Here is a 19392-nt window from a genome sequence, read left to right on the forward strand (position 1 = left end):
AAAATTGACCACTGCGCGGAGTTGGGCATGTGCCGCGAGGGATCCGAAGTGACCACTGCGCGGAGTTGGACAGTTGGTTTTGACAGATTTCTGACCACTGCGCGGAGTTGGGATAAGCCCAGAGAGAAATTTAGAAATTTAAAGTTTTTAGGGTCAAAAATGAGAAAAACCCATTTTTACCCCATAAAACCCCCCATAAACCCCTGATCCCATGGTCCGATTATGCTGGTTCGCGAACTCGTTCGAATAAATGTAGGTTTACACGTTTGTACCAAATTTCATCAAAATCGGATCAATTTTGCCCGAGTTATCGCGCTAACGGACACATATATAAATATATATATATATATAAATATATATATATATATATATATATATATATATATATATATATGAATTTGAACGGATGGTGTTTTTGGCCTCTGGGGACCTCAAAACGAAAAAGTAAATCGGTCCCGGGTCTAGCTCTTACCATGAGACCTATGGTAATAGCTTATTCCCTATATGGGAAATTCGCTAAAAACAAGATTTTACAAAGGAACAATTTTTTAAAGTTACTTAGCCAACACTTTATATGGTAGCATGAATCAAATTCCATATAATTTTAAAGTTATTGCAATTCCAAATCATCTTCCTAATTTAAACTCAATTTGTATTACAGTACTTTCTTTTAGTTTTCGAATTATCATCTATATTTGGCGTTTATGTTGGCACCATGTAAAACGTTTGTTAAATGACACAAATGATGTATAATATAACATTGTCTTCACAATGTCTAAATAGCAACATGTCACAACGTCAAACAACATAATTCATTGTTACTAATGTTTGTATAGGCCTAAAAAATGTTTAAACTGTAGGCCTACGGTTTGATGTTTTTCAAAAATAACTTTGTTCTCGCTGGATAAATAAGTTTGATTATTTTGCCCTGAAATAATCAGTTAGCCTTATTTAGATGAAACAGTTACTGTTAATTTAAAGAAAAATCACAGTATATTACATTGTGGATGCTGACTAATGGTGCACTCTGATTAGGATTTATTTGCCCCAATGAAGTATTTTTACCCACGAATCTTTGACATTAGTTAGAAAATGTACCAATTGCACCGTTAACATTAACCGAGAATAGAACTTTCTTTAGGAATCTGCACCGGTAACGAATTTGTAAAATTGGTCACCTTATTAGATGTACAGCAAGAAATTAAAAAAAAACCCGTCACTGATTGTAAGTTACTCGTTACTTATTATCTCTTATTTGATTCTAGACTCAAAAGTTTATTTTTTTATAATAGATAATTTACTTTGTAACTGGTAACACTACTTGAATAAAGACAAGTTTTAATTTTTGTAGTTTACTCTTTTTTTAGAATTCCTTTTAGAGTATGTGCCGGTTATTGTTATTTGAATTTAGCATTAAAATAGAGTAATTGTGTTTATATTTATTGGCAATCCGGAGGCTATAAAATCTACTTAAACGATGCTTAAACCATTACTTTGGAAATAGCCAAGTAAATTCTGATTAAACAAATTTGTGCTTGTCTAAACAGTTGGGAATAATTATAGGATCTTGAGGAGTAAATGTTTTCATTAGATACAGTTTTTTGTCGGCAATACAACAGTTAAAAAAGTAAACGAAACAAAATAATCGATTTATTTTCAGATATTTCTAACTATATACTTTCAGAAAAACCTAAGTAATTCTTATTCAAAAAGTATTTTTAAATTTAAACAAAGCCTATGTAAACAACACTACTTTTTGAAGTAAATTTAGCCCAGGCACATTGTCATTTGGCAAATATCACTTTCAGCAGTAGGCTCACCCACCTAATCCGGAAATGCACAACATAATATAATGATGTTCTTAAGAATTAATTAGTTTCAAGAATGGTATGCGTTGCTCCTAAATAGTACGAACGTCCGGTAATATTAAGTCATTCAATATCCTAACCTCTATCGCGAGAGAAAATGTCAGGTGTTTCCACAGGACGGAGACGAAGGTTGAATCACGGGTCGATAATCAAAACAAATCACGTAGAATCATGCATGCTATAAGCAATTAATAGTCGTCATGCCTTCAAAGCTATTTCAAAATTGTATAAACTATACCTGCAAAACAAAATAATGTAAACATTTGATAGTTCTAAAACGCAGAGAGAAAGTTTAGCTGTCTCGAATAATCTAATATGATTTTAATTATAATAGAATAATGCAAATTTAGTTCCGTACTATTTAGTGATAAATATTTAATTTTTATTAAACTGCACTTAGAAAAATATGCAGTTTGTCTGCATTGAAAATGGGCTAATTAACGTAGGACAAAAACCAACTGTTTTTAAGATAACTACTTCAACTTCGAATGCATAATACAGTATCTTGCATTGTCTCTGTTAACATATTTATAGTTTCAAAATTACTCCTTACATTTTCATTTTAAAGTAGTGTATTCAATGAGGCACGACTAATGGGATTTACTTGCAGGGTTGACCCAGCCATTGTCTCTTTTAATCCGTATAATTAGGGGATTAGTTCCTTGCATGGGTAGGACCGAGGCGCGCAAGGTACCTCTGCGCTCCTTGGTCCTACCCCTACGGATTTTATTTGGGGACACCGAAACTGCCACGACGTTTTACGATCATGCTCCATACTGAAACTGCCACGGCAATTAGTGAGGATTATAAGGGTGTTTTTGAGAGGGCTAGAAACACTGAAACTGCCACGGCGGATTCCCCAGATAGACGGGGAGAAACGGGAGACTCAAAATTCCCATTTCTATCTTAACCTTTTCTTTCACAATAATACGTTGATTGGAAAAATAAGTGATTGATTTGCCCTTTCGTATTTATATTTTAGGAGTTATTTTATGTTAATTTAAGTTTTTAGTGTTGCGACTGTTAGAGTATTTACTTTATAAGTATTTATTCCGTCTCTTGAGAATATATTTGCTTTAATGAATAATTATTTACCACTAAGAAACAAGTTTTATGTTTCATTTACCACTTTTATAACACTGCATTTTATATGATCTGTTCGACGCTTTTAATTAAACGAGAGGTGATCAAATACTAATATAATACTGTAAAACTGTAATATTCAAAAATAGTTTTATTCGCCCAAGACGCTAGGTTGCAGAACTACAAATACTGTACCCAACCATGGTCTGCAGAGGGGCGTTCACGTGGAATCTCAGTGGAATGCCCTCCTATTATCTTGACTCATGTAATATTTTTTAAATTCCATATTTCTCAACAGTTTTGTGCCATCCTTCAGAGAGTTAGTAGTAAGGGTGTTGGTGTGTTAGTTATACTTAGTTGATAGTCTTTCGATGGTGGATAAAATATTTGAAACGAAGAGAAAGGGCGCGGCGTTGTTAGTAGACGGCTACCGTTTTGTTATACAAAGTGAGGTGTTAATAAGTTGTTTTGCTAGAGAAAAATCGGGGAGGATGTCGAGCAAAATGCTTCACATATTATATATAACAACGAGTAACAGTAACTGAAACGATTTTAACGCGTACCATTCTTCAGTCACTGTAGTGGGTTGAGTTTAGATAGAGACCTCTAGCTTTTGTCGATATTCTTTCTTCGATAAATATTTCTTCGACTAATGGCCTATTAATATGAGGTGTCACTCGATGGGGCCACCAAAATAACCCATTTTTGGTTTAAGAACAAAATTTGAATACAACAAAAAGTTCACTTGCGTGATATAGAGACGTGTACAGAGTTTTGTTTTCTTGGCGTAACCCATTAAAAAGTTAACTGGTGATGTCCATACTTTTGCCCAGCCCTGTATATGTGAATAAACGAAATTTATAATTGAGTTATATTACTAAATAAATATGCAAAAACATACACCGAGTCTCATTTCATTCTAATTAAACATTAGAAAATGGGAAACAAATTCGTGTTGATTTCCCACCAGGCGTAACATCCGTGACAATTTTCTGTGATCATAGAAACGACCGAGATTATTACTTGCGATCACGGAAACGCCTAAAAATGAAGAATCGGCGTAAGAAACTTAAACGAACATCAGTGATCGTATGTTACGATCGTGGCCAAATCCGTGATAATTTCTAGCGATCAAACGTAGAAATAACTGTGATGGGAAACTACGACAGCAATGATGATGACCGGTGATGATTTCACAATTGCGGCAACATTCGCATTCATCTCCAGCGATTATTTTAACACCCGTAACTATTTTTCGCGATCGACGAAAAATTAATGATCATCTTGCACTTGCGGCTTAGTGTGTGATGATTTATTGATATTGCGCCAATATTCGTGGTCATTTCTACAGTAGTTTCTCGCAATGGCGTTTTTCGATTACGCAAAACGTGTAAGCTCTGTGTTTTCGGGTGGATTTTACGGCAAATATTTGACCTTTTTTATTTCCCGGTGTCTTACTAAATTCAATTACAACTCATGGACTTTTTCCTGATACTTAAAATTCACGTGCTATTCCCGGTTGCTAGGTTGGCAGAATTAGGTGACCCTTAATTATCACTACAAGTAGCCTAGGCTAATTAGGATTTATTTTTTATCAACCGTATCTAAGATGTATACTTATCAATTTTGAAGTTTTTATCTGGTATTATTAATGTAAACCTGCACATTATTCGCCTTATGTATACAAGTATAATTGTATCTGTATATTTCTTGGCCTAGTCTTGTATTTTATTTGTATTTCGTACTAAACAAAATCTGGACAGACTCGAACTCAATTCTGTGTATTCTAGTCATCACAAAGGATCTCATACTTTGACGCCAATTCCTAAGACAATTGGAACGCAGTGCGCGCAGTATTTCCAACTCATTGCTGAAAAGCATGTTTTCATGGTATTCCCACTTCCCAGCTCATTTCTAAATACATTACCTCCACCGCAGCCAGCAGCAAACCTGCACACTAAGTGAATTTCAATTTGTTTGATTGGATTCTTACTAAAATTGTCCATAAACAAGACATATTTATTCCCCATTTAAATAACATTAGATTTAACAAACACCTAGGGTTTACTGCTACGGCGAGGTTAAAAGTGTTTTTTGCCAAATATTAATAGTATAGGATGAAATCAATAATTTCGCCAAATATGATCAACATATTTATCACAATTGTGTTTTATTTATACTTCAGGACACGTATCCTGTTGTGCTATTATTTGCATTAGATTATGTTTCTTCTTGTGCAATTTTGACGATGCCTACCTACACCTTGGTATATTTATAAACTGAAAACTTCAAATCTAATGATAAAATATGTGTTTATCGAGTTCTTTAACGCCAGTAATTCACTATAACGGGTTAAGATCATTCATATAATACATTTAGTAAGAAACATTTTACATTCAATTGCAATCTTAATCCTTTAGAACATGTTATTTAATTATTTCTGACTTCATCGGTAGTTAAATGGATTTTCTATTGATACTTGATTTAAATAAGTACAAAGTTAGTATGGCCTCTTTTAAGTAGCGACATGAAAAGTATTCAACTAAGTTATGAGCAAAGTAAAGTGTTGTGTTTCAAAATCGTCACTGTGATGAGTGAGGGATATTCTCATTCCCGTTTCTCCCTGCACGTTGCCAAACCAACCTCCCCTTCCTGAGGAATCCGCCGTGGCAGTTTCAGTGTTTCTAGCATTCTCAAAAACACCCTTATAATCCTCACTAATTGGCGTGGCAGTTTCGGTATGGATTATGATCATAAAACGTCGTGGCAGTTTCGGTACAGCCTTTTATTTATGACCTCCCATTAGAGCAGGTATTGTGCGCTCCTCGGTCCGCGAATCGGCTAGATGTGAGGTACTCGGTAGGCGGCGCGTGTCGCGTCGTACCGTTGGTGACCCGGTATAGCCGCGCTGCTGCTGGCGTGCTGAAGAAAACTAATTTGTGGGGGCAGCAAGTCGCGCGCGTCACAAAAACTGATTAGTTGGGCCAAAAACATGTGACGCGAGCGTGACAGCGGAGACTGAGCTGAGCCATGAGCGTTGCTTGGTTGGATTTACCTGTAGGGCTAATCTGGCTCGAGAGGTCATCCTTGGATCAATTATATCGCATTTCCAGACATGTATAACAGTTATTTAACAATGTTACAATTTTATCGTAACTAGTAAACAAATATAAAAAATCTTATTGATTGGTGTGCAACTTAATATTCGTGTCCTACAGAATATGATGCATATTAAATTTGGGCCATCTAAGTCCCAACTTCCATTTGGTTGCCAATCGTCTGACTAGATTTTAGAACTTGAACAATAGGTGTGAGTGTTTATCTTAAATTGTTGAATGTATTTTTTTTTACTTTTGTCACTGTTTTGCAATGGTTAGAGGACGCAGAAGAGAATATCCATTTTTTATATTACTGTATGTATGGTATCAACATATCGGTTTAACGCAGCACTGATGACGTGAGTGTGGTGGGCCGTGAATGTGGTTGTGGTAAGGGGGGGGGGCTGGGGGGGGGCAAGGTCGTAGAATCGCCAAATATTACAAACTGGTTCCCTACGCCACCGCATACAACTACGACTGGTTGTCCCACTCACATACTTATACACACACACGCACACACAGCGAGCGTCTCATTAGCATTAGCGTTCCAGCATCGCGATGCCTTTTAACCTTCATAGTTTTTATTTATATTTTTTCGGGTTTAGGATAGAGAAAATGTCTAGAATCAGAAAGTTTGACCGTGTTTTGGAGAAACTATTTGGGTTAATGAAGGATTTATTGAAAATCCACTTGAGTAAACAATTTAAACTATATTGAATCGATAGAACATTTTTTGATGACACACGAAGATCGTTGCTGTTAATTGTTTGAAAACAAGACTGTTTACTTGTGCTAACTGCTTGAGCGTTGAATGTAGACCTATGGCACAAGACAACCAATTCCTCTATGATTTTGTAGCCATTTTGAGTAAAATTAACAACGTCCAATACAATAAAGGGTAGTGTATAAAGCTTTAAAATATCGTTGCCTTCCAACACCGACGTTTTACTCACACCACTTCAAGATCAACTTATTCATGGACTTTACCGATTTATGTCCATATAACTTTTTACAATACGAACTTCATCAATAGGATACTTTAGGTGCATTCAACTTTTTTCCTAAGAATAGTTACAAATGTTTTATTCACACGAGATACTTTCTCACGTCTCACACACTTATATCTTATCCTCGACTTTTGGACGGGATAAATAAACTCGCTGGACGGCGGAAAATAAACGTGCAACGAAAGAAAACAATGTAGATAATAGTAACATGGCGAGCTGGCGAGCACGGCTGGACGTCAAACAACAGATAAACAGCGAGAGAGACACAAGCCAGAGCACGGTGGGCTGATAATAGGAACAGAGAACAGTCTGTGGAATTGGGCAATTCCGGTAAACCCTGTGTGAAATGAGCGACCCAAAACTGGGCTATTCTTGTACAGGTGTGTGTGTCTCTGTATCGAGCTGTCGGTGTCCAGGAATGCACTGCTTTGTGTGAATTGGCTGGGAAAATCACTCAGGTCGAGTGTGAATCACGTTCCGACTTGCTTAAAGGTGCGAATATGTTTGTTGTTTTAGTTTAGCCGAAATTTCGAAATTTTTGAGAAAGACTACAACGCTCTAAATCACGGTAGTTTGATGGCCAAAGGTGTGGAAAAAGTAACAATTAATTCTAGTTTTCATAATTTCTTACTTTCCCATCAGTAAAACTTATGTATTTAGTGTAACTTGTTTGAACAATTTTTAGCTGTACGTTTTTACAACTCAAATAAAATATCTCATTATGATGAATGATATAATTGTTTTTTAAACTTACCTTCTTTTATCATCCTTCGTCATCATTATGGACCAGTTGAACAGAGTGTTTTAGTTATATTTACAAAAGCGATTGATTTCGAACATATCATCTATTTGTTTGTACCCTAGGCTATTTTACCAACTTTAAGATAGTATTACGACCAAATATAATGGCATGTTCGTGAACTCTAGATAGTCCTTTGGTATTTAAAAGTAAAATGCACATTGTAAAACTTGAGAGAGAACCGTTAGTAATAACAAAACACCGTCACTGGACACAGCCACCACAACGAGTAGAAATCTTGCTTCTGTGTTCAAAGTTTTGACTTTGATGCGAAATGTACCAGTTAAATCCCTGACGTGTGCAAGTCATTGAAGGTTTTTACGGCAATCTTTTCAGAGCGTTTTATATTATTCCATGCTAAATGACACTTACGTAGATAACTAGTAGGAAGAGTCGCTAATTTCGTTGTTTTTTTGCGAAGAACCCATCAATTCTTCGGGTTTATAACTCAAAATTCTAAAAGTCTTCCTTGTACATGTTGTAAAGTTAAATGTTAGATTGTATGTTGTACACAGAAAAGTCCTTGGTGAGCCATCGGTTCAATACAATAGCATTAACGTCAGAGGTGTTAAGTTATATAAGAGGTTAAATTAGAGATGAGATGTGTGACAGTAAGGTGAAGATGTAACCAGATACAAGTGTAAGGCTTCTGGCCGTCTGTCCTTGTCTGGAGACACGGCCACTGACGATGCTACAGTGTACAGACACATTGTCACTGACAGTATACATACGTTGACTATAAATAATCATTGGTAATGGCCACTGACTTGAAGTTTAACTAGGGGCTGCAAAACTGAATAAGGTTTAGACTAACATTCTATGGATTGTACTTTACATTACTACCTTACCGTCAGTACCGATTTTACAAAACAACGGCACGTTTGAAATATAAAAAAAAAAAATAAAGCTAGTGTTACCCCCAATATAAAATCCTGGTCAGTGGTGTACAAAGACATTCTGGTACAGACGGAACTGTCCAAAGTATTGTAGCATGCGACCAGGAGATCTTGAACATGAGCCGTGTTAAATGATCACCTTGCGAGTTATACATTTGTGCGTATTGATGCATATTTGGATTCTTTTTTGACATATATTTGCTTCGGCAACCGAGCTGATAAAGCGCTAGCCTTTAAATCTGAAGCTAGCACTTTAACTCTGGTTCGATCCCGTTTGAACCTTCCCCTTTTGAAAAAGCATAACATTTTTGATTCAAGCTTGAAACATGTTTGATTTGTCAAATCTGCAAATTTGAATGAAGCTTGCTCGGATGGGCCCGTAAACTAGATTCAAGTTAGAATCATGCATCAAAGTTCCCGCTCTTCAAGTAAGTTCCACATGTTTGATCGTGTTTTATGATATTGTTGTAGGGATACATTGCAATGCAATTACTCTACTGTTAATCAAGCGAGCAGTACCGTGTAGGCAGGTTAGCTTCAACACCATTGAGCATGACGGTTGTTGAAGCATGGATGCAAGTTGCGTGTCATGCTCGGTGTTGTTGTTGCGTAACAATGATTCGCCATAGTCCTACCGAGCCGCAGGTAGGCCTATTTATAGAAGATCTGTTGAAACTACTCTACAGTCTACAGTTAACCACCGCAAGTAATAAGATAACAATGGTGAATGGTGCTGTCGTAAACTGTAGCTGTGTTGTAACTGACGACTGCTATAACTCTCAACGGATAAACAAGGAGAGATATGCACTTCAAAGATGCAAGAGAAAAACGTGCAAGTATGTAGAGATATCAATTATGTTCCTGACGGAACGTTTACATTAAGTTATGTTTGTTTGTTGAAGATCGGCGTAGTATCTGTTTGTAACGCAATAAAATAATCATGTAACGAATTGAATCATTCTGGGACAACATTTACAGTAGTTTGTCACCTTAAAACATTGTTAGTACAAAGAAAGATCAGTCTGAGCATCACAGTCATGTAATTCATTCAAAGACGAACCACAATGACGAAAGGCAAGTGAACGGTGCGCACGTATTTGCCAATTTCTCTACTTTTAATATCTCAGAACACATACGGGACAACATTTTGAACACATTAGAAAACTGTCAATGTGCTACCAGTTTTTAATTCTTTATAACTTCAAACCCCAAATCCTAAATTTACGTTTGGTTAGATTAAATGTGCTTGGCCGCCTGAGTTATGAGTTTTTAATTATTTTTTGCATGCCACCCTCCTTAACCAATTTGAATGATTTTTATGTGCTCGGAAATAGGTTGATTTTTGACTATTTCTTTGGATCATAGATATTGTCCAGTTTGATACCAGTCCTTGTAACAACGGGGTTTGTAATAGAGAAGGGTTTGGTGATTGACTACCTGTTCTGTTTCTAAACGTTTGCTTAAAGCCAGTGACATTGAAAAACAATTTGTTAACGGTTTGCTCACTACAGTTCAACCTTCAAACTCTGGAGGTTATAGTTTGTCATATTTTTGTTGTAGTCGAACAATACAACCCCGTCATCACTACCGGTTGGTACTGTAAAGCAGTAAAACACAGCATTAAGAACAAACTATGTTTTTCACCATGTTTCACCACGCTGTGACCTTGACATTGACCTTGTCAGTTGTCACGTGACCGCAGATGTGATAGTGATCGCTTCACACTCTGATTCCCCGGGTCTCCTGTACACATTGGACACGGACGTTCATGAACTAAAAATTACCCTAACATAACCAAACACTGGTGATTAACTATGTGATAATTTTGTGACCCGGGGGTTCGAAGTCCGCATTAAGAGGTTTCATGTGCACAAGAGAGAATAGATCCCACAGGCTTGGAACAATTTATATTCACACAGAATAAAGAGTAGGCCCTAGCCTAATCTCTGGTCTGTGATATTAATTGAACACCTTCAAACTTATCTCATTGTCTTTTCAAGAAGAGGACCGCCACTACAGTATTAACATTTTCCATTTGAAAATTAAGGTTGTTTAAACTAACCTGACCTCAACCTAGCCTAACTTGATCTAACCTATCTAGCATAGGTCAAGTATTCAAAGTGGTTCTTGAAAAATCCCTCCTATCTTTGAACGGAGGTGCTAAGTTACCATTACCACAACAGCCGTATTGTACTTGGACATTTGGTTTAATTCAGAAATTTTAATTTATATTGTTATCATACTCATATATTATCAATAGACATGATTTAGCCCTTGAGCTGAATTGATGACTATCCAGTCAGCTTCCGTACTCGTAGCGGTCATCATGTACGCGACAGGCCTGTCTCTTATGCGAATATCCACTTGATACAACCTACAACTCACGATCTGAAACAATGTAACAGTTCTCAACAAAATAAATCTCGTGATTGTGGAAAGTGTGATGTTAATTCTTACCAGGTACAATCAGTGTCTGTACACAGTGTAGTGTATGAGATGTAGGCGAGCTGATTGTAGACACAGCAGTAAACTCCACATATGCGGCAGTTTTATGGGCATCAGTCAACATCAACATCCAGTAATGAAGCGACATAGAATGTAGGTTAACGTCACATGTTGTACATATAACTATCAGGGATTTCATGCTTTAGTTACAACCAGCTGATCTCATGTTGTAGTTATTGGCTGGTAGGCCTATATCACGTTGTAACCGAGTTTCGATTTGAAAGTTGTATCGCAAGTACGTGTGTACCGTTCTAAAGTTTATTATGTATCAAATGTTCATTAGCCGTGTGTGATAATGTCTGGAACGTTAAGCAGTGCTTTTTAGACAACTTGTCTAATGCTGCTGGACCTTTAAACATCCACTAAGACGTTTTGATATTTAAAATATTTAAATACTCTTCAAATAAATATGTAGAGGCCTTTAAAATATTCCTATAGAATTTCACTTAACATATTGTATGGAAAACACAGCGAGAAAACACCATTATTATTTCAATTTTCACTACATAACATAACCGCAGGAATCCTTTTGAACCAAGGCGTATTCTTGCATAATGATAATGTAATAATAATGTAAATAATAATGATAATGTAATAACATTTCAGAGACTATACTCCATCAATTTTATTTTCGTACAAAACATTAAGCATTTACTGATATTCTAAAATAGTATATATAAAATATATATTAGTTTACACGTTTTAAACTCTAAACATAAACCTATGAAACTAATTTACACTTATTACTTCGCAGATCGTCAAATTACAATATCTAATTCGTGCACCGAAGGCAACATTTTTGTGTTACTTGGATCTAGACTCTTGGTATATTTTTCAGCTTAATAACACGCTAGGTTATCCGAGGAACCGCGGTATCCCGCTCACCACTAATGATGTATAGATTATTTGTGTCTTGTATTAATGTCTTCACTAGGCAAATCATGGCCCACCCCAGTCTCTCGATCAACATACCTGGAGAAAAAGAAAAACCTCTCAAGCGCGGATATGCTATCATTACTGGTGAACCTCCTCCACCATCAACCATGCGATATTTTCACTTATGTATATTACCTGTGTAGGCAGACGCTAACAGTTACCATTGCTGTTGGATTTGTTTCAATTTTACAGCTGGAGCTACATCTTTGCACCACAATGTAACGCAGCATGTGTTAAGTGTAGGCAGAAGCTTTAAAAGCTGTTCTGATATTATCGTTTGTTCCAGCTGGACCGAGCATACGACCAAGTTATATTTCCGCTGGAGAACTTCCGCAAGGAACACATCGGTGGTGTCAAGGTAAGATAAGGTCTTAAAAGCAAATTATTATGTTTCAGTTAATGTGTTTCACCCAAACTTACCGATAACACATTCTCCTTATTGTCACGAGTCTTGTACAATATTTGACATTTTCAATGATTATAAATTAGTTACAACAGAAGTATTTTAGTCTAGTAAAATTATGATTTGACCTGGGCAAAATTGCTTTATAAGCCATTGAAGTGGTATTCGACTCAACAAATGTTACTTTACAACATATCCAAAATCCGACAAAATCCGACCATGGGAAAGTGTCTAAAAGTAAACTTTAAAATGGCGGCTATTTTTCTTAAGAGCCATTTATTTTAAAACAACAATAGTCAGATAAATATGGGTGTTAACATATGTTTTATTTACATTTTATTTCTAACATGTGTTCAAATTATTCTTTTGTTTACTTGTTGAATTGTTTATGTTTACTTACAGATTGTGATTTAATAAAAACTTACTTTATATTTTCTTATACAAAATGTGAACTTTTATTAGTAAAATTAGTGGAATCAACAATGGCGACGAGTAAAATGGTAAGTAGAAAAGAATTGGATTTGTATCTCAAGAAAAGGAAATTGCTAGAACTACGCTTGAACAAACTCAAGGATGATTTACATACATGTGAACATTCTCAAGATACATGCACTTACTATACCGATAAGCTTTCAGCAATATGGACTGACCTCGAAGCTACACAGTCAAATATTGAACTTCACACGAATTCAGTAGAAAGTGAATTAGAAATTCGATGGCAGTTAGAAGAAATACATAGAGAGATACGAACATTCCTTGAAGCAGAAAAGAAAAAGTACAGTACACAAACTGCTATGTCTGCATCTACAATATATCAACATGTCTTCTAGTTATTCGCCCATCTTCCAGCTGAACTACGTACATTACATGCCCTTGCTTTTCAGTTATATAGCCCGAGTACCACTTGGATGATCCATTGACATATACCCGCGCTTGAACCTTATCTCCAACTTTGAAATTCCTTTTGATACCGACTTGGAGTCCCTTGTTCTGAAATTTGTTCGGTTCTAATGTTGGAACAATTATTGCGAGGTTTGTTCGTACACTCCTTCCAAACATTAAGTGGTATGCTGATGTACCAGTTGAATTCGGGGATTGCCTGAGTTGCATTACAAGCCTTTGGATTTTATTTGTCAGTGTACCCTTTTCTCCCTCCATGGATTTTAACGCCTTCTTGACAGTCTGCACGTATCTTTCAGCCTGGCCGTTTGAGTTTGGGTGATATGGTGCCGTTGTTCTGTGAACAATCCCACATTCATTCATGAAGTTTTTGAACTCTTGGGAAACAAACTGTCTTCCATTATCTGAAACTAAGATTTGAGGAAACCCAAAAGTTGAAAAGATTTTCCGTAATTCTTGGACTGTCCATGTACTTGTAGTTGTTCTTGTCTGTATCACCTCCACCCACTTACTAAAAGCATCCACTAATATGAGGTACTGTTGGCCATCTGTTGGTCCTAAGAAATCGATGTGCAGATGGATCATCCAAGTGGTACTCGGGCTATATAACTGAAAAGCAAGGGCATGTAATGTACGTAGTTCAGCTGGAAGATGGGCGAATAACTAGAAGACATGTTGATCAGCTGATTCTTCGCAGAGTGCCTCAGCACAGTAAATAGAGGAGGAGGTGTTAACATATGTTTTATTTACATTTTATTTCTAACATGTGTTCAAATTATTCTTTTGTTTACTTGTTGAATTGTTTATGTTTACTTACAGATTGTGATTTAATAAAAACTTACTTTATATTTTCTTATACAAAATGTGAACTTTTATTAGTAAAATTAGTGGAATCAACAATGGGATATGGCCTTAAAACAATGCAAGAAAACATTGTACGGTTTTATTTGGTATAGTGTTAGGTGCGCAGAGTGACGTACTAAAAGTTGCCAAAAATCGGTCTACAGGAAACCCCCTCTAATGACGATTAAAAATGGCAGTTATCCCCAACATTGGACACATTAAAAAATATATCACATGCATTTTCATGCATATTTTTTAGATATTCACTCATTTGTTATTTTGTTATTTATTATTTGAGATTACCACCGATATTTATTGTGTGGCTAGTCCTTTAATATGATAGGGAACACATTTTGGCCGCCATCTTGGATCTGCCATATTGGTTCCGCCATATTGGATATAAATATATATTTTTAAACGTAATGATAGTGTTGTGACACATCATTATAAATTAGATTTTCACGCTGATTTCAATGCTAAAATCAGTTTTAAAATATATTTTTTCGTTTTGAAGATATATTCAAACGAAAATTCTCCCTTATCCATTTCTTATGGACGTTACGTAGTTTGAACATTTTTAAAGATAATTTTTCTTATATCTCAAGTTTTTACTAACGCTTGCAGTTTGTTCTAGCCTTAAAATATTCGGTGGTAATAGTGTTTTCATTTGATCTATTGATCATTAAAATCGGACGTGTTATAGACGAGCTACAAACCCTAATACAATATTAAATTTAACTTTTAAAAAAATATTTTTTATTAAAAGATGTATATCTTGGATTGCTAATATGTCACCAAGTTCTTTCTTGTCTCAAATTACTCAGTGGATGTTTAGCCTTAATTTTATGTATCACTTAATAAAATCCGACAAATTTAAAATGAGTCATGAATCTTTATTTAACAGTAAATTATTTATTTTAAGAAAATTGTCTTTAGTTTATGGCATTCATCCCCAATTCTAATAACTCCCAATAAGTAATCCATAGCTAAAACAAAAGTCAATAATGTTACTATGTATTTAAGACCGTAAAGATTTTTGGAAGTTATTTAGAATTGGGGATATATGTCTGAAACTAAAGACAAATTTTGAAAAACAAATAATCTACTGTTAAATAAAGATTCGTGACTCAATTAAAATTCATCAGATTTTAATAAAATTTTAATAAAATTAAAGCCAAAGATTCACTGAGTAATTTGAGACCAGAATGAACTTGGTGACATATTAACAACCCGAGATATACAACTTTAAATAAAAATGTATATCTAAAAAGTTAAATTTAATATTTTTTATAGGGTTCGTAGCTCGTTTCTGAATCATCCGATTTTAATGATCAATAGCTCAAATGTAAACCCTTTCATCATAGAATATTTTAAGGCTAGAACAAACTGCAAGCGTTAGTAAAATCTGGAGATATAAGAAAAATTATCTAAAAAAATGTTCAAATTACGAAACGTCCATAAGAAATGTATGGGGGTACGACTTTTTGTTTTGTAGTCTTTTTGCATTGCCTATTTTGATATGTTTGATGTTTCATACTATAGTATTCATGTTTACTGTTTCATATAATAGTTATTTTTCACATATTTGTTCAAACGTCTGCGAATAATGTCCTTCTTGGTGCAAAAACTCGTACTGCTGTACAGTATCTGAAATACCGCCAACCCTAGAGTGATTATTGAAACTGGTCCATTCTTCTTTTATAACCCATTGCGCAACTGTGGATGTAAACATAATGGCCTGTTTTGTTCTGCTTTATGAGGGGAGTACCAGATCAATGAATGTAAGAACATTGAAACGAAATGATAACAGTTATTTAAATGAATAGTTTTTCCAAGAAAACCTATTAAATTTAGTTCTTTTTAAGTAACTATGGAAACTAAAATGTACATACAAATATGCCCTTGTCATTTTAATAAAGTCTATTCTTGTAAATATTTGATATTTCAACATCCAATCTGATATTTCATTTATGTATATGTGCTTTCCGTCATCCCATACCGCCAAAAGTCCTAAAACAAATATCACAAAAATATGAAATTTTGCCGCCATTTTGAATTTGATTTTTTAGTAATTTCCCATGGTCGGATTTTGTCGGATTTTGGATATGTTATAAAGCATTATTTTCTGTGTTGAATACCACTTCAATCACTTGTAAAGCAATTTTGCCCAGGTTTAAGGGTAATTTGTCGTATTTTTCCTGGACTATTTACTTTTTAAACCCATTAAGAGCATTCTTTGAATCTTGCTCCCCATACGTCAACATTTAACATGCTGCGTGAGAACTCAGTTTCAATTGCAAATAGACATGCTTCTGAAACAATACTTAAGCTACTCTATTAGTATTCAATATTTCAAAGAGTCCCTGCTAACGTCTGTGTATCAATTCATTTATGCTAACACATGCTAAACCCTGAGTCATCACTTTCTGAGAAACAGTCTTTACATTTACAAATAGGGTATATAGATCCTAATTGTTATGGTTTGAACACCCATCGTTTGGTCTAAATAAGCCTACTAGGTCGGACGGATTATTACAAATAAATAGTAAGTCCACATTGCAATGGTAATGTAACATATACACCCTCAATTCAATTGAAAGTTGAAGTTAACGATCTCCCAAAGCATAGGAGTGAATAAAGAGCTGTAACAATTATATCAAATTTTCTTGTAAAAATGTTTTAATTGCTATCTTTAATGTAGTAAATGAGGTCAACCTCAAGCATGCAAAGGTGGTAGTAGTTTGTACGGTTATAAAACACACGAACAGTGTCTGTTTCCAAGATTTCACCTGATATCAACCTTGCATGTGACATATTGTTGTCGCCTGTTGTGACATCTCAAGGATTTGATAGTGGAAACCATCCTAAAGTTGACGTTACATTCCCATCATATGTATCCAAAGCGTTTAATGTTAAGTACCGTGTTATTTGTCGCATATTAACATGTAATAATGCCAAACTATAATGTCATTTTATTGTAAGCTGTATAATCTTTTAGATTTAGATCATCATCAGCCATCATGGTATGAACATTTGAAAAAAAAACAACAGTAGCGCTTCAAGAGGAGTTCTTCCTCAAAATTTGTCGTCTTTGAGTTAAGACACTAGCTTCAGCAGCCAATGTAGATGGATTTTAAGTCTACTTCTGTATCCCATTACGCAGTGAACGTAACGTACGTACGTAGCGATCGTAGTACTGTACGTAGGAGATCAGATGATGAGTCACACATAACGTGTAGTGGTCGGAAACCGGTTTTTGGAGTATTCGAATAAATCATTGTTTTCGCTATCTGGGTTTGAGATTACGGCGCACCGTCCAGTTGCGAATTGATTTTTAGTGTAATAATTTTCCTCATGAACCTGAAGAATCATTTTGTTGTAAAACTTGTTGAAGGGAGTATGAATGGAAAATTTTAATTTTAATAATCTTCTAAACCGTTTTAAAGTTTCGTGCGTGCACAGTATTAAATGTAAATGTCTAGGGAACGCTTCAAACTATTGCTTTAACTAGAGTTTATTCGCTCAAATAACTCCATTCCAATCACTTTTGTTTTTAAGTAGGTAGCTTTAAGTACCTGCGATTTATATGGGATGACAGACGATCCGTTATGTAGCTTTGGCTGACAATTTCAATGATTGCCTTTTAATTGCTCCTCCTTGTGGACTTCTGGTCTTCATTGTATGAACGAGTTGTGGAATTTACATAAAAATACATGAATTCTCTAAAAATCACTAGTTGCATCACTAGTTTACACTAGTTCAAACAATCTGCGCAACACCTTTAAATTAATTTTCATTTAGTACCCTATACCCAAAGTTTGAAATACCAAAATTTATCAACACAATAACCCAATAAAATTGACCTAAGCATTTAGTTTGTGAACACTATAATTTGTTTTGTCGACAGTAGACTAGCTGTTAGTATGCTTCCAGTGACTACTATATAAATATCAAAGTAGCTCATAATGCCCTAGTTATGGTCTAGCAGTACATGACTCGCACCTAAATATCCAACGTGGCCTTGGCTCGAGATGGCTATCTGCAATAATTGTTTTGTAAAAAATGTGACGAACAGAATTATTGTGTGACTGGTTACAAAATTTAACATTTTTCGTTTTAACTACTTCAAAAAATCTTATATACAACTAAATAGAAATGCGTGAAACTTAAATAGGACGTTTGTACAAGATCCTCGAATTTCTGTAACTTTTTCTATTTTCTCAGATACCTAAAGATCGTTATATAGTGGCGTTTGATTGAAAACGTATAACAATGTTAGTTTCCCGACAAATTAAATTATTTTTCATTTGCACATGTAAACCACCTTAACTAGAACTGGTTGATAATCCCATAGTATGTATATGTTTCTATTGTATTAACTCAGAAAACGTATTGAAACATTTTACAAAATTTCACTCAATATAATATGAGAAGTATGTAAGAAGTATATGAGTTATATTTCCTCAGAATTGTCGTATAACTGTATGTCATCAAGTCTTTGTTTGATAAGGGAAGCTAGTTGATTCACAATATTGTTATTCCACTAACTTGTGTACAATTGACCTACAATATTTTGTTTCAATTGTAATTAAATATCAATAATGACCGTTCCCTTGATCATACAAATCACAAAGACTTGTTGTTACAATTATATCAGATCTTTAAAGAATAAGAAATGCATTCACAAATTTGCAATATAAAGTTTACCTAACACTATGGTGTTAGTCCGTTTTTTATAAAAGCCCTATCAATAAACAAGCATTACCAGTCACTTTTTGTCGGATTGATTAATTAAAATCACTCTTCATAAATTTAATTATCGCCTTGCATTACATTCGAGTCTGAACCAAAGATAACCCCTGTCTATTTTGGAGATTTCATTCAGTCTAGTTGTGCTTTTCTGTATTACTGTGCACATTTTGAGATAATAGTTTATGAAGGAATGTTCTATCATTCTAGTTATGAAGTAACCATACACATAAAATGAAAAAATATCAAAATTTGAAGAATGGTCAAAACCACACCGCATCAAATTTATTTGTAAAGACTCCAGT

The 19392-nt window shown here is 35.0% G+C and overlaps 1 protein-coding gene across 3 annotated transcripts in view; it reads left to right on the forward strand.

Annotated features, from left to right (window-relative positions):
* LOC128985345 (rho GTPase-activating protein 26) overlaps positions 1 to 19392 on the forward strand; it is a 151648-nt gene that overhangs the window by 89411 nt on the left and 42845 nt on the right. For all 3 annotated transcript variants that reach the window (XM_054404759.1, XM_054404761.1, XM_054404760.1), the window contains exon 3: positions 12479 to 12550. In XM_054404759.1, coding sequence (XP_054260734.1) covers positions 12479 to 12550 — 72 coding nt within the window. The remainder of the gene's footprint in view (positions 1 to 12478; positions 12551 to 19392) is intronic.

The sequence above is a fragment of the Macrosteles quadrilineatus genome, unplaced genomic scaffold, assembly GCF_028750875.1.
Source record: "Macrosteles quadrilineatus isolate MER2022 unplaced genomic scaffold, UCM_ALF_1.0 Scaffold_2__2_contigs__length_208266976, whole genome shotgun sequence".
Lineage (NCBI taxonomy): Eukaryota > Metazoa > Arthropoda > Insecta > Hemiptera > Cicadellidae > Macrosteles > Macrosteles quadrilineatus.